Below are 14,406 nucleotides of genomic sequence, written 5' to 3' on the forward strand. Positions count from 1 at the left end.
CTGCCTACTTCCGGGTTCTTCAGGCGGCAACCAGACGTAATGGCGCCGATTAGCGGGAGGTTTAGAAATAAACATACAACATCCTCCTCGGTTTGACACGACACAACACGAATAAATAACCCTTAAATGATGTGTTTTTCACATACAGTAAATTGCTTTGCGTGCAGCCATTTTATGAAGCTCATTACGCGGGTAATTAGGCCTGAAAATTGACTTCCTTTGTAAACCGACCACTTAATTTACCATCCAGCATTTACGGCTGTAAAGCCTGGTTGATTTATCTCACAGGGTCTCAATTATAATGTGAAAACAACATGTAATCGAGCTCAGCACATCCATTTGTGTGTGTGTGTGTGTGTGTGTGTGTGTGTGTGTGTGTGAACAAAAGACATCAGATTTTGCATATATTTTGCTTGCTTTTGTCATTATAAGAACATTTCTCTAACGATAACACTTAAAATGTGCAATTCATACCATGCTTTACATTATTATTGCCACTTTCATGCAGGTCTCAACATACAAGTAGCTTTTACTACATACAGAAAGTTTTATCATACACAAAAACATACCAGAATATTCATACACAAATATACAATGACAAGCCTAAAAAAAACACCATGAAAAAATAATAAGTAGGTTTTTTGGGGGAAGGTTTACAATCATGTAGCATAAGAAACATAAAATAAAATAAAATAAAATAGCACTTTCCCTAAAAGCTTATTCAAATATTTTCTGTCAGGCAAAACATTAACGTCCTATTCCTTCTTCTCTTCCTCCTCTTTCTTCTGCTCTTCCTCCTCTTTCTTCTGCTCTTCCTTCACATTTGTCTCTGCTTGATGTTCTAGTTTCTGCTCCTCCTTCCCCTCACCTTCTGCAGCCTGTCCACTCCGGCTTTTTACTATGGCCTTGGCTGTCTTCTTGCCTGCAGTCTTCAGGAAGGCTTTAATGCCCAGATTGTCAATGTGGTATGCGGTGACCCCAACATTGACCACTGACTTGAGAGCAGTGTCTGTGGCTTGGCCTGCATCATCACCATACCTTCACCACGAATAATATGGTGGAGTTAGGGAAGAGGGATTCGGTGAAGAAAATAAATGAGGGTGTGTACAGAATTATTTTATGTTGTCATTCACATCAACACACTAAAGGGTCAAGAAAAACAGTCACATTTCATTTTGTAGCAGATTTATTAGTAACAAATCATTAAAGGGGCTACAGATAGTATGAACAGCAAGAGCAGCACCACCCAACACAAGCAGACATTAAGCAGCAGTAGTTAACATACCTGTAGACAAGCCCAGACAGACACGCGATTTCAACATATAAGCGAATTAAAGTGAGAGAACTCTGTGTTAGTGGTTAGATTTGTTATATATCTTATTGAGGGTTATTTTCTGACTTTATCTGGGTTAATAAAAGAGCGTACATGAAAGGGTTGAGCAGGGTCAGCTGTTAGTTCACAAGTCTTTGCCTTTCCTCCCCCGTGCAGTCATATGTTTCTTGAGATCTTAAATAGATTCCCTAGGCCCCTAAATCTGAAATAGATAGGAAGAAGGTGTGAAATCAGATCAGTTTCCCAATGTACCAAGAAGAAAGTAGCACAGTAGGAAACTGCAAGGCTGGTTTTTCTCATCCAGAACAGTTCCACTGCTTCAGAAAAAAGGTTGGAAATAAGATCTACAGTAGATAACAATGATCAGAAAATAAAAGAGGCAGAAAAAGGAAATGTCAGAACTTACTTGTGCGTCACTGTCAGGACAGTCTCGTTTGTAACACTTTTGCCCACAAGCTTTGCTCCCGTCTCCAGACTAGACCAAACTGTAGAGAAACCTGGTTTGGATGTAAATGAAATAATGGCTGAGAACTCTAAAAATACTTGGATTACAAATCTTTAAAGGGGGACTAGGTGTCTTTGTTGAGGTATGGCTGGGTGTCAACAAAACACAGACTCAGTGTTGTGATTGAGGCCAAAGATGCATCTACTAAACACTGACTTGAAGGTGGTGAATACTTATGCAATCACTTATTTTGCATTATATATTTTTATATGTAGAAATATTTTTCGTTTTCACTTTGACAGTTTTGAGATTTTTTGTCAATATTTTGCTTTGTAGGTTTTTTGTATGTTGACCTTGATTCCATTTATAAAAACAATAAAAGAGGCAAACAATTAAAAATGTTGCCTAGTGCACCTTTAAGCAAATACTTAAAATGCCAAAACATGCCTGATTAGATAGTTCTATTATAATTTTATGCTTGATCCTGACATTTCCAGTATACTAGTACACACCTTGTACACTGCTGGCTGCCACAAACTTGGCTCCATCAAGGTTGGATGGGCCGCCATCTTTGCTCTTCTTCATAGACTCTGGGACCAGCTTAGCTCCATGTTTCTTCACATGAGGTGCCACCTTCTCTGCTACGTGTCCTGCCACCGTACTCACTCCGTTAACTGTAAATATACACAGTTATATAGTAGATGCATACACAGGGGTACATAGACTAATGCAATGCACTGCAGGAAAAAGAAAAAATTAAGAGGTTTTTTTTTTTACAGCTATGCATTAAATTTGTTGACCATCCAAAAGCAGTTTATATTTTTCATCTTCCTTGTGGCTGAGTTTCCTGAAACTTAATTTCTGGACTTTGTTCTTTTCGTATGAATGATTATATCCTGTGTGGGATGATTTAAAGTCCTTCCTATATTATCCAGTGATGTAATGTAACAAGTAAATATACTCATACTGCTTAAGTACAATTTTGACATACTTGTACTTAAACTAAATTTTTTGTTACTTTATACTTCCACGTCAATACATTTAGGAGACAAATATTGTACTTTCACTCCACTACATTTTTTTGATAATTTTAGTTACAAGTGACTTTGCAGATTGTATGCTGCATCAGAGCCATAGCAGCGCACTTCTAAATTAATTTATTTCAGCGTCAATCGGATAAAAAAATAAAATAAAATAAAACACCTATTCCAATAATCAGAAAAATGCTGAATATGTGATCCAATAATCGACCAATCAATAGTCGGTCGACCCTTAGTTTACGATGTACAGACATGTAAATATATGTATAACATACTTTTACTTGTACTTACCGAAGTATTTTTTGAACACAGTATCTTTACTTTTATTTAAGTATGACTTTTGGGTACTTTTTACAACACTGTTTAAGTCCTTACCCAAAAACTGGCTGACTCGCACGGCGCCCCCTGTGGCCTGTTTAGCCACGTGCAGACCTTTGGTGACACGGGGGCTGACCTCTGAGGGAGTTTCCTCAGGTGTCATGTGTTCCCTGATCTTGGCTGCTCCTTTATGAATGGCCCTCCCGGTGGCCTCTGCTCCTTTCACAAACTCTACACTAAACTTAGCAGCTCCTAAAGACAGAGATATTTAGGTTGGTTAATGTACATTGGCAATGTCATTGCTTTGTTTCCAAAATACTACAGGTAAATGAAGATGTGATTGGAAAACTTTACAAAGCTAAACAACGCCCTCTAGTGTGGATTTTTGTGAACAGAGCAACATTTACTGTATAAACAGTCTGTGTCTAACACTGTAGTGATATTTTGATTTCCTTTATTGGGATTCATACAAACAAACACACCTGACAAGATTCCTTGTGCCACTTTCTCACTCCATCCAGGAAGTGGTTGTTTTTCCTTCTCTCCTGTCAGCACTGTCAGTCCAGTTTGCTCTTTCGGTGGACCCAGGGGGATTTTCTCACTCAGGTTGATGATTTCTGACCCAACCCCCTCTGGACCCTGTCAAGGAATCCATTAAGACATATATTCAACATTTATCATGGAGGGGAACACAGTAAGATGCTTTCAAAATGTGTATACACCCAAACAGGTAGCTTACATTCCTGTAAGCCATGACTAAGCTGTCTAAGAATGTTTTTACCCACAACATTAAAACTATTTTGTTCCTCCTGAATTGTCAAAAGAGAAAAGTGACACATAATGTACGTCAGAAGCAATCATGTGTTAAGTGTGAAGGGCTTGCTTACATCATAAGGAACAGATTTTTATACACACCCAACGTCGTGTTTGCTCCAGACTGACAGTAAAGACTGACCTGGATCCTGAGCTCAGCGAGCTGTGTTAAGAGGTCCTTAAAAGTTTCTCGGTGTGCAGCAGGCAATTCAGAGGACAGCACTATGCCCACAAAGGACCCTGGTGTCTCTGCCAAGGTGTCAGGGAACATGAAGATCCCAGAGTTAGCCAATAGCACTGGAGTGTCTGTAGTCAGCGGGTACAGCCAGTCACACACCTTGAAAACAGAAAGACACACCAAAATAAGTTGGATGGTGAAGGCCTTAAGGTCACAGCGCATCAACTGTCTTTCTTCACCAAAGAGGTTCAGTTCCACAAATCTTTTTTCTCTTTAAACATCCCAAACATTTTCAACGCAATTAATCAATGCATTTAGCAAATTTAGCAATTATTTGGTCAAGTCAAAGTACAAGTACAGGTGTACTGTGTGTATTCTACAACATGTGGGATGCTGTTTTCCTTTGTATGTTTTTCAGATTTTAAGTTGAGTAACTGTGTTACATAAATTGTACTGAACATAGACGTTCATGTGTTGCACATTATTTAAGTTGAAGTGATGGTGATATTGCCACGAATGAAAGGCTGTTTTGGAGGGACGACTGCTGCATAAACTTTCCATCTTGCAGGGAACATTAAAACCCCTGACAGGCGATTTGAATAACACTGATCATCCCGTTACAATGCAATATTCTGCAGGGGAAACCTGGGTCCTGGCATTCATGTGGCTGCCCCTTGACATGCACCACCTGACCAAGTACAGCCCATCATGGCAACAGCACTCCCAGCTCAGTCATCCATACAGACAGATACAGACATGCTGCTGCATGGTGCCACTGGTATGCCGCCTGACAGAATGACCCCTGTGAGGGCGCAGGGCACTGACCAGCGGCACAACAGAAGCGCAGAGTCATCTGTTAATGGGACCATTGTCTTGTTGGGAAACAAAGCAGGGCCAGAATACAGGAGAGCAGCAAGTCATGGGTTGTGGTGCAATATGCAGCGCGGCATAATGCGCGCTTTGTAGTTGTCCCAGAACACATTATTTTATATTTATCGAAATGGAGATTAGGCAATTTAATAGCATAGAGACATAGTGAAAAGTAATACTACATAACATAAATACAACAGATTTGCAACGGGAGAGCTCAATATCTTTGCTTCAAACTGCAAATATATTAAAATTCACATTACTCAAATATATTCAAACATTTCTAGTCTGTTATAAAATATGTCTGTTTTGCATCTGGTCTAGCTATAGACCAGATGAAGTATAGCTGAAATAATAAGTCATTCAAATAGTTTTTTGACTGAAACTATTTTGATAATTGATTCATCATTTTCAAGCTAAAATGCCCAATATTTACTGATTTCTGTTCCTACAATTTGAGGATTTGCTGCTTTTCACCGTTTCATATCATTATCAACAGAATGTCTGTTTTTTGGACATTTGTAGACATTATCTTGGGTACTAAGAAACTGTGACAGGTGTCTTTCAATATTATCTGATATTAAACGCAAATGAAAATAATCATCAGTTGTAACTCTAATTGAAATGTCTTTAACCACTTAACAAATTCAGTATTCAGTGCAAATGAGCACGGGGCGGGGAAGTCCCTGTTTAGGAAAGTAAAAAAGGCGTTTAAAGAAAAAAACTTTTAAAGCTCAGTTTCAACACCTTTTATCATAAGATGTGCATGTTATGTCAATCTCAAAGTGGACAACTGATACACGTATGAGATTACATAACAGAGACAACACCATCATTTGTTAGCAGAACATTTCTATGTGACTAGTACACAATCTATACATCAACATAATGAGTCACAGTTATACAACTGGTCTAGTGGTTTCACTGACGCAGCTTGCTGTTCGCACCTACTCACCTACAGAGCACACACCCGTTTTTGCTAAAATACCCACACCCACACCCACACCCACACACATACAGATGTGTAATTTAACATACTGTATGCTTACATGTAGAAATGCAGAGGGTCTTCCAGCAGTGGCATCCTTGTTCTGAGAGTCAAATGTTATGATGCGAAGGTATCCTGGATGAGACAGGGAGCTGACCTGTCCACCCGGGGCCACAAAAAACATCTGCACCCCCGAGGGGATGAAAAGCAGCTCGGTTCCATCTCCTCTGGCTCCAGTCGTAGGACCGTAATCCAGGCTGCGGTGGCCGACTGTTGGCTGTGGTGTGTATGCTGGTGGCTGGTCCCCTGTGTTAGCCATTGCTGTAGTTTCTGCTGCAGGGACAGTGTGTGTGCTCACAGCAGCAGGGGGAGGAGGCCTGGCAGGGGGTGGTGTAGGGGTTGGGGTTTTGTCCTGGGTGGTAGCAGGTATGCTGGGGTAGAGATGATGGACAGAGCTTTCGGGAGGCTGACTGTTTGGTGCCAGGTCTGGATAAAGATTAGGAGGAAGATCCATCAACAGGCGGCCCCTCTGAGATTCTGTTGCGGGCTGAGAGGTCTCCAGGTCAGATAGGTGGGTGGTGACGGTCTTCAGAGTGTCCCTCATCCTATGCTGAAACTGCCTGGCCGTGTCCCACACCGCTCCCTGCTGTCTCTCCCCCCCAGTGGGGACTTCCATTCCTTGGGTAAGGTGCTGTCGACCCTTCCTGTAATACTCCAGGGCCTTTTCTTTATTCCCAGCCTCTTCAGCAGCCAGCCCGCGGCTCAGAGAATGAAACGCCAACTCATACTGGTCCTTGATGAGCAGCAGCTCAGCAGGCTCAGCCATACTGAGGAGTGGACGGGATACAGAGACTAAAAAGGAAAGAAAGGAGAAACTCAAGAGTTGTATCTCCAAATCTAATAAAAGTTATACAGTGATTCAAAGCAATGCTTAAAATGATTAATTGGTTGTTGTTTTTTTGTTTTCTTTTTGTCTACAACACATAAATAGTAAAGACATACTATTATACTGAATGTATTTGAGTATCAAAAGTAATTTTAATAAGTTTTAAAAGCACATGTAAAAGTCAATCTTAAATATATGTAACTGTATATATTGTATACTGGGGTTGACTGATTATCGGATTTCTAATTAACAAAATCAGTGTTTTATTTCATTTGTTTATTTTAATTTAATTGCCAATTAAATAAATGACTTTTAAAATGCATTACTCTGGCTCTGATGCAGCATGTAATCTGCAAAGTAACTAACAGCCTGCTCCAAGGTACAATACAAAATGTGGTGGAGCAGAAGCATGGAGTAGCAGAAAAGTAAATAAATTTAGTTACATTTCATCACTGTACAAGAATGATTGAGAGAGTTTATTGTTGTTTTAATCTATACATAAGAACTTTACGAAAAACTTCTAATACACTTGAATATTGAGTTATTAGCAGACTAGTTTTTTTTATAAACACTTCAGTTAGTTGGATGAGAGCCCGAAGGGATTAAAGTTTTAAAAACGACATGATTAAACACAAAGCAGGTGTGAGAAGGAAACGAAAAGTTGGTGGCATTCCTTACTGACACAGGTACATGAGTATAACGACAGAGTAGATGAGCTGATGTGAGAAAAATCTCTGTCATGTCATTGTTGTCGGCGGCTGTCACAGGTTGTTAATGACCTGAGCTACGAGCAGACTCATCAGGTTTTACCTGAAACAACGAGCCTGCGTGTGAGCTACCTCAAGAAGTACGTTTATGTACGTTACTCTCTAGTTTCACATTTAAAAGTACCAGTTCACACAAGTGTTCCTCGTCTCAACAACGAGTTTAAAACAGCTAACGACGTCACCTGTTACCTTCTCAGACATGTAGACTACCACTGGACAACAAATGATAAAGTTAGAAGTTGAATGTGTCTTACCTTGACAGAAGAACTTTAATATCCCCACAAAATAAAAATAAAACAATACGAACAATAAAAAGGTGGTTGTGAAAGCTCAATTCAGTCGACAGCTCTTCCTCTCTTCCATAGACGTGAAAATGTGTACACACATCAAAACACGTTGACTTGAACTTCCCTCTACTTCAACCTGACGCTCCTTCAGCGGCTCAACGCGACGTCAAACCACCCGGACTGACGCAAATGGCTTCCGACGAAGACTTTCAAAATAAAACCCAACGGCTATACGTTATAATAGTAATAATTCAAATAAAAACCTTTATTTTGAAGGATTTGATTGCTTGCTTGCTTGCTTGATTCTTAAAACTTTATTTCGAACATACTTTTTACTTCTTTTTTTTTACAAAAATAAAAAAATATGTAGGTAATATATATACACATATATACAAACATACAAATATATATAATTTATAACCAAATATGTCCTGCAAAATATAATTTAATATATCAACCATTATCTTATGTATTATTGCTTATATATTGATTTATGTTTATTTGCTGAGTTAAATAAAATACACTTTAAGTGTGTAGATTTGATTTTCCATTCACTATAACATTTTATCTCAGGGACAGTGCAAACAGGGAGATCTGAAATGATTCAGTAATATTTTGTATTCATTATGCAGCCCTAAACATATTTTATGATCACTGTAAAAGATATTGAATATGCTGTAATTCATCATTTAAAGTCAACATTAGAGCAAAATAAAAGTAGCGTATAAATTACAAGCAGCTTTAGAAGCATTATGCTTTAAAACCTGCAAGTTTTAAAATTCTTCACTCATAAATTTTAAAATGATTTATTATATTTACATGAACCATAAGAAAAAAAAATCAGTTACTCAAGATCATTATCTGTCCTGAGGGTATGGTGTGTTTGGGCTTGGTGGTAGAGTCAGCTATGTTTGTTTTTGTTCCCAGTCAAGCTCTGGCAGAAGCGTCATAAAACGGGTGGAGCAGTGATTCATCAAAAGGCAGAGAAGCAGGCGGGGCGATCAATGACACACGACAATACCTGTAAATGAAAAGATAGAACACATCCATTTAGATGTCCTGGTTGCTCGAACAAACCTGACACATTACTAACTACACATGAAAGATCTCAAACTTTCTAACACTACAGTTTACATGAGCTGTTGACAAAATTGTTAATATATATTTAAGAAATCTGTAAAGAACACCTTACTTTGAGCTTTTGTACTTATCCCTGATGGCCTGTTGTGGGCGACTCTCTGCGCTGACATAAAGCTTGTGGAGGTCGGTGAGGCAGGGCACAATTTCAGCCATGGTATAACCAGTAAAGGCGTGTAAAGAATCAGGCTAAAGTATGAAAAAGGAGCCATATTGAGTCATGTTTTGGCTAAAAAGGGACTTCAAGAACTCTAAAACAACGATCTTAACAAACTTACCCAGAGAGACTTGCTTGCAGTGTAGGTGGCAAGGCAGTAGGCTCCAGCTGCCACTACAGACGGGGTGTACTGTAGGAATGGTTCAATTTCCAGCAGGCTTAACTCTGCTACATACTGGAAGCAGAAATAAACACATCACCAAATGAAAAAGGGAAATGTAAAACTGAGTTCAAAGGCAGTGGGTCTAAACCAATAGTCTGGATGGCATTTGAGTTATTGATTTTGCTCACCAGGGCCAGGTTCTCTGCGATGGCAGACACAGGCTGGATGGCCATGAACAGGTGAAGGAACTGGTTTGTTGTGGGGGCTGCCATCTTGTAATCCAACACTCTCAGTAAAACGAGCTCCATCTGGACTAACTGCTTCTTGGTGTAGGTGCTGTCCGTGGTGAACACAAACTCATTCAGGTCTGGAGGGAAGATCTCCTCATATTTTCTACAAGAGGACAGATCAGGCGACATCAGGCTTCCGACGTTTTGGACTTGACACACTGTGAAGATTATTACTGTAGTTTTACAGTAAATTACTGGTTAATAATTGCAAAAAAATTCACAGTATACTGGAATTACTTTATAGCAATATTGATGAAAATCACAGGACTATATTGTGTTTCTACAGTAACCCAAGCACAATTTTACAGGGAAAATACAGTATTTCCATGCAAAATTACATTATGATACTGTAATATGCATCTATAGTTATTGTAAAAGTACAGAATTACAGTAAAAAAAATACTGTAATATTACAGTAATGTAGTGTCAACCCAACCATGTACTAATGTACCATTTTAACTTTTTCCTACTGTTTCTAATGTCACTTAAATTCAAATTCACAGCAGTTTAGTGAGACATTCAAAATAATTACCCTCATGCCTTGTAAAAGCATAATTACAGTAGTTTACTGTAGAATTTACTGTGAAAACCTGCTGTTTGTTAACAGTGCTGGAAAAAGTATCAGATCTTTAGAAACACAGACACATTCTTACGCAGCAATCAGTAATGCAGCTGTGCCGACCAGCTGCAGCTTGCCCCGCTTCACACAAGCTGTGCAGGAGAGAAATCGGTCCAAATAGTTGACAGCAAGGTGCAGAGTTTCCGAGCGAAGCTTGTATTCCTGGACGACTTCCACCAGCCAGTCCACCAGGATGACAAGCATGCCGTTTGTGATCCCTGGATGATTCTCCAGAAAGCCTGGCCTCGGCCTGAACCTCATCTGGCATCAGAAACAAAAGCCGGTAATGAATTATGAAGTATTTCCAGTGAACTGAGGAGCAAACACACACTGCAACTAGTGATTATTTTCATTGTCGATTAATCGGTTGCTCATTTTCTTAATTAATTTATTAGTGCTCATAGTTCAGATAATTTCGCACTTCACTCTCCCTCAAGTGCTGGTGAATGTCCTTTGCATAATGGGAGACACACAGCACCTCCTCTGACATCAGGGATTCATCTGGCTGAGACTTCATATAAGCATCCTGGCACGAACCTACGAGGGTGAGCAGCAGATGTGTGAGGAACAGGACACAAAATGGTAGCTGTTTTTCTATTTGCAAAACTCACTTGAACTCAGCTCCAGCAGGAGTCTCAAATGTTCATTTTGCAGGGCAGCAGTTTCATCATCTAGGTAATAGTTGCCTGAGACCACTTCTTCACCGGAGGCAGCGAGAACGACTTCACAAGCCTCTTCGACGTACACATCGAAGCTGGAACTGGAGGGACAACCCAGAAAGGTGAGCCGGGAGCTGTCTGAGATCGAACTGTGTTTGGAAAATTGGCTCCCCTGTGGAGACAAATGTGCCGACATGATTGCGACATTAACTGTGAGGGGAAATGAGGGGAAATTGAAAATCACAACGTGGAATTCTCTCCACTGGGCCCTCTCTCACTCACCTGGCTGAGGGGTCGACCACGCTGCTCGTTCTCTGACAGCACACCGAGCACCGTGCGCTTCTTGGCCCGCTGGACCTGCAGTGCATCTGTTTTGCTTGAAGATGGAAAGTTTTCTTTGCCAGCGAGACTGCTGCTGTGGGCATTTGTGCTGAGGTTCATCTGTAAACAAGAAATAAAAGACGTTGCAAAATCAGCTTTTACTAAAAACTTCAAGAAAACGCTCAGTGGTCTCACATGGGGTTACAGGGGCACTGTGTAGTTTTGAAGAAGAAAATTCAAACTCAGAATTTTAATATTTACAATATTAATGAGGTAATGATACAAACTCAGACGTATTGAGGCTAGAAAGGTGGCAGGGTCTGCCAAATACAAACAAAGTAAAACAGTATGAAATTGTGTTCTCCTTTAAGGTCAGTTTGTTTATTCAGATTAAAATGTATTCCCCAAAACTACAGAGTGCACCTTTAAATGTTATGTGGAAAACCAACTTTAAATATCTTTTTAGTCGAGCAGTCAACATTTAATATATTTCAGTGAAGTCTGAGGTTTGAAAGCTATATCTCCTGCGCGCAGGCGCACTGAAGATGTCAGAAACATCATTACCATGGTTACAAGAAATGAAAAATGTCCATTAATCCAACAAACTAAAACAAACAAGGTAGAAAACACGGCTGCAAACGAAGTGCATCACTTAGTCAACAATGTCAACATCAACAATGGTTTCTAAGTTTTCACATCTGAAAGAGACTTTCATCTGTTCCTGACTGAAACTCACCATCATCACGATCAGCGTAGTTTAAAGTTACACGGAAGTTCAGGAGAGAAGCTTTGCATTCCACCAGAGACCTAAACAGAGAAATTAACCACTGACTTTCTTATTTGTTGCTTATTTTGAGGCGAACAGCGACCTCTAAACCTAAAGCAGCTGACGGATGTCCGACGTTAGTCTCTTTCCCGCAGGTTGCCTTGTGAACGAATCAGCTGTTTCCTCCAGTTACGCGCAGGGACAGCTGACAGTTGGCGACGTCGTACGTCAAGAATCCCCTCATTGCACTGACCTGAGCTACAAATGTAAATTAATCAGTGTCCTTCTGTCCACTGCTTACACTGAGGGAGAAGACAAACGGTATGTGGCAGTCCCTCCAGAAAAACGCGATTATGCGCATTTATGCGGCCGCATTTTTTCAAAGACGCCGCACTTTGGCCGCATAAATCGCCGATTTCCGCGCAAAATGCACGAAATATGCGGGGCTTGCATGATTTCATAATCCCCGCATTTTCGTTGCAAAAAAGTCACATATATCTTCGCAGAAAGTTGAAAAATGTTGCGTTTACTTCACACAAGAGCAGCCATTTTCTTCCTGTTGCCTTGGGAACGTTATGAAGTGACGTCATCGGAAAGCTGAGAACTGAATTATCCCCAGCACTTTCTGTGATGTAGTATGCTTGCTTATCATAGGAAGTCATTAGAAATGACTCTTTACATTAAGGTAGTAGCCTAGTGAGCCTAGTAACAGAGTGTTGGGGAATCACTTTTTTTTTTTCTTATTCATCAAACAGCAGTTTTTGCAAGTTCCCGCAATTTTTGCAAGTTCCCGCAATTTTTGCAAATTCCCGCAATTTCATCGCATAAAATTGCATAAATATCCCGCATATTCCATCGCATTTTTTAAGAAAATGTGCCACATAATCAAGGATTTTTGCCCGCAACAATCACAAAAAAACTCGAAGAAAAAAAAAGATTTGGATATATTTGGTTATTTTGATTATCAAATCAAAGTCTATTTTTTCAGTTGGAAGACACTCTGATTTGATTGCAAGAACAAGTAAGCCAGGTAAGCTATTTATCAGTTTTAATGAATAACATATCTTGGTCATCCAACTTTGGAATATTAGCCTACCTAACGAAGGTTGGATGACCAAAACATGGTACTCAATAAATCTGATGAATAGCTCACCTGGTAAACTGTAACCTGCAGGCTATGAGGTTTGAGGCTTGGTGTTCAAATCTATCCTGTACCTTTTGCTGCGCGGAGTAAAATTTGGCCATCATTAAAACATTAATTTTGAACAACAAGAAGTTCTTTAGACGTCTGTGACTGAAGTTGAAAAGATGTCTAAAATTACATTGTAAAAACTTTAATTTTGAACCTTGTAAGGACGTCACACATTAAAAGACGTCTAAAAAAGACTTAAAAAACTCCACTGGATGTCTTTTCAACACTGTCAAAGACATTGAAATGATGTCTTTTGGATATGTTTCTGCTCAGTGGGATGTGCTTAAATCAGCTGTGCGTTTGGATTGTGTGGATGGCGAGTCCCTTTAGACACACTGATGAAGACAGCTGTTGTCACCATGTCATAAAATGACAAAGGTTCCACAAGAATGGCAGCGTCACAGTTGGAGTAGGTGCTGACAAGATGGGATTATGTTCAGAGGATAGAGAGTAGAAGTGTTGAGTACAAGCCATGGGCTGGTCCAGTGGTGACAGAGAGTCTACTCTGACTCAACTGCTTGTTGTTAAGAAACATGTGGAGAACACTACAGTGCAGATATTTTGTGAAAGTACAGGAGATCTGTCTGTGTGCCTAAATTATTTGGAAAATATAGTTTAAGCATCATTATATATAAATTGGTATTTTGTGCGATTTGGTGCCCCAAATTTGTGTATGTTTAAAATAAGGTTAAACAAAGTTACATAATGTTGCTTTAAAAATTATACACATAGTGCAATAATAAAATAGTCTGTCTGGAAGCTGTATTTGGGATATGTGATATATAAATAAACCAGTGTGAAAGACAGGAAATGGTCTTCAAAATGTGGATAATTAAAATGGAATTTGTTGGATCTGTAAGTGAAGCTTCTGGTTCTCATCAAGATGTTTCGAAATGCCTCATATCTCCAGATGTACAAAACTGTGTCAACCCAAGCAGCAAAACAGCTGCTTTTTGTTATATGTTTATATCTGTGACGTGTCTGTTTCACAAATCTCGAGCGTGGTCACTGTTTGTCTCCATCACTGGCAGCTGCTCCAGGATTTGGATCCAAGATTTGTACTTGATGTCAGCAAAGCAGTTCATCATGTGTGTCACTGGGATTTTCTCTCAAATCTGGATTTTCTCTTTACGTTGGTAACTTGCCCTTTTGTCCTGGTACTCCTCTTTTTATATAC

At 39.6% G+C, this 14,406-nt stretch overlaps 2 protein-coding genes across 2 annotated transcripts; both read right to left on the reverse strand.

Moving 5' to 3' along the window:
• Positions 1 to 500: 500 nt before the first annotated feature.
• sparta (spartin a) lies at positions 501 to 8,006 on the reverse strand. Its single transcript, XM_073479654.1, has 9 exons — positions 7,893 to 8,006; positions 6,047 to 6,837; positions 4,092 to 4,286; positions 3,619 to 3,775; positions 3,194 to 3,388; positions 2,291 to 2,452; positions 1,740 to 1,830; positions 869 to 1,038; positions 501 to 532 (listed from the first exon to the last, which is right to left on the reverse strand). Exons 2-9 carry the CDS (start codon positions 6,809 to 6,811, stop codon positions 501 to 503), a joined length of 1,767 nt encoding a protein of 588 aa, XP_073335755.1. The 5' UTR covers positions 6,812 to 6,837; positions 7,893 to 8,006.
• Positions 8,007 to 8,851: 845 nt separating this feature from the next.
• On the reverse strand, positions 8,852 to 12,153 carry ccna1 (cyclin A1). Its single transcript, XM_073479835.1, has 9 exons — positions 12,008 to 12,153; positions 11,233 to 11,391; positions 10,903 to 11,122; positions 10,713 to 10,828; positions 10,326 to 10,552; positions 9,571 to 9,775; positions 9,341 to 9,454; positions 9,118 to 9,251; positions 8,852 to 8,946 (listed from the first exon to the last, which is right to left on the reverse strand). Exons 1-9 carry the CDS (start codon positions 12,011 to 12,013, stop codon positions 8,853 to 8,855), a joined length of 1,275 nt encoding a protein of 424 aa, XP_073335936.1. The 5' UTR covers positions 12,014 to 12,153; the 3' UTR covers position 8,852.
• Positions 12,154 to 14,406: the final 2,253 nt, after the last annotated feature.

This window comes from Pagrus major, chromosome 13, assembly GCF_040436345.1.
Source record: "Pagrus major chromosome 13, Pma_NU_1.0".
In the NCBI taxonomy this organism is placed as follows: domain Eukaryota; kingdom Metazoa; phylum Chordata; class Actinopteri; order Spariformes; family Sparidae; genus Pagrus; species Pagrus major.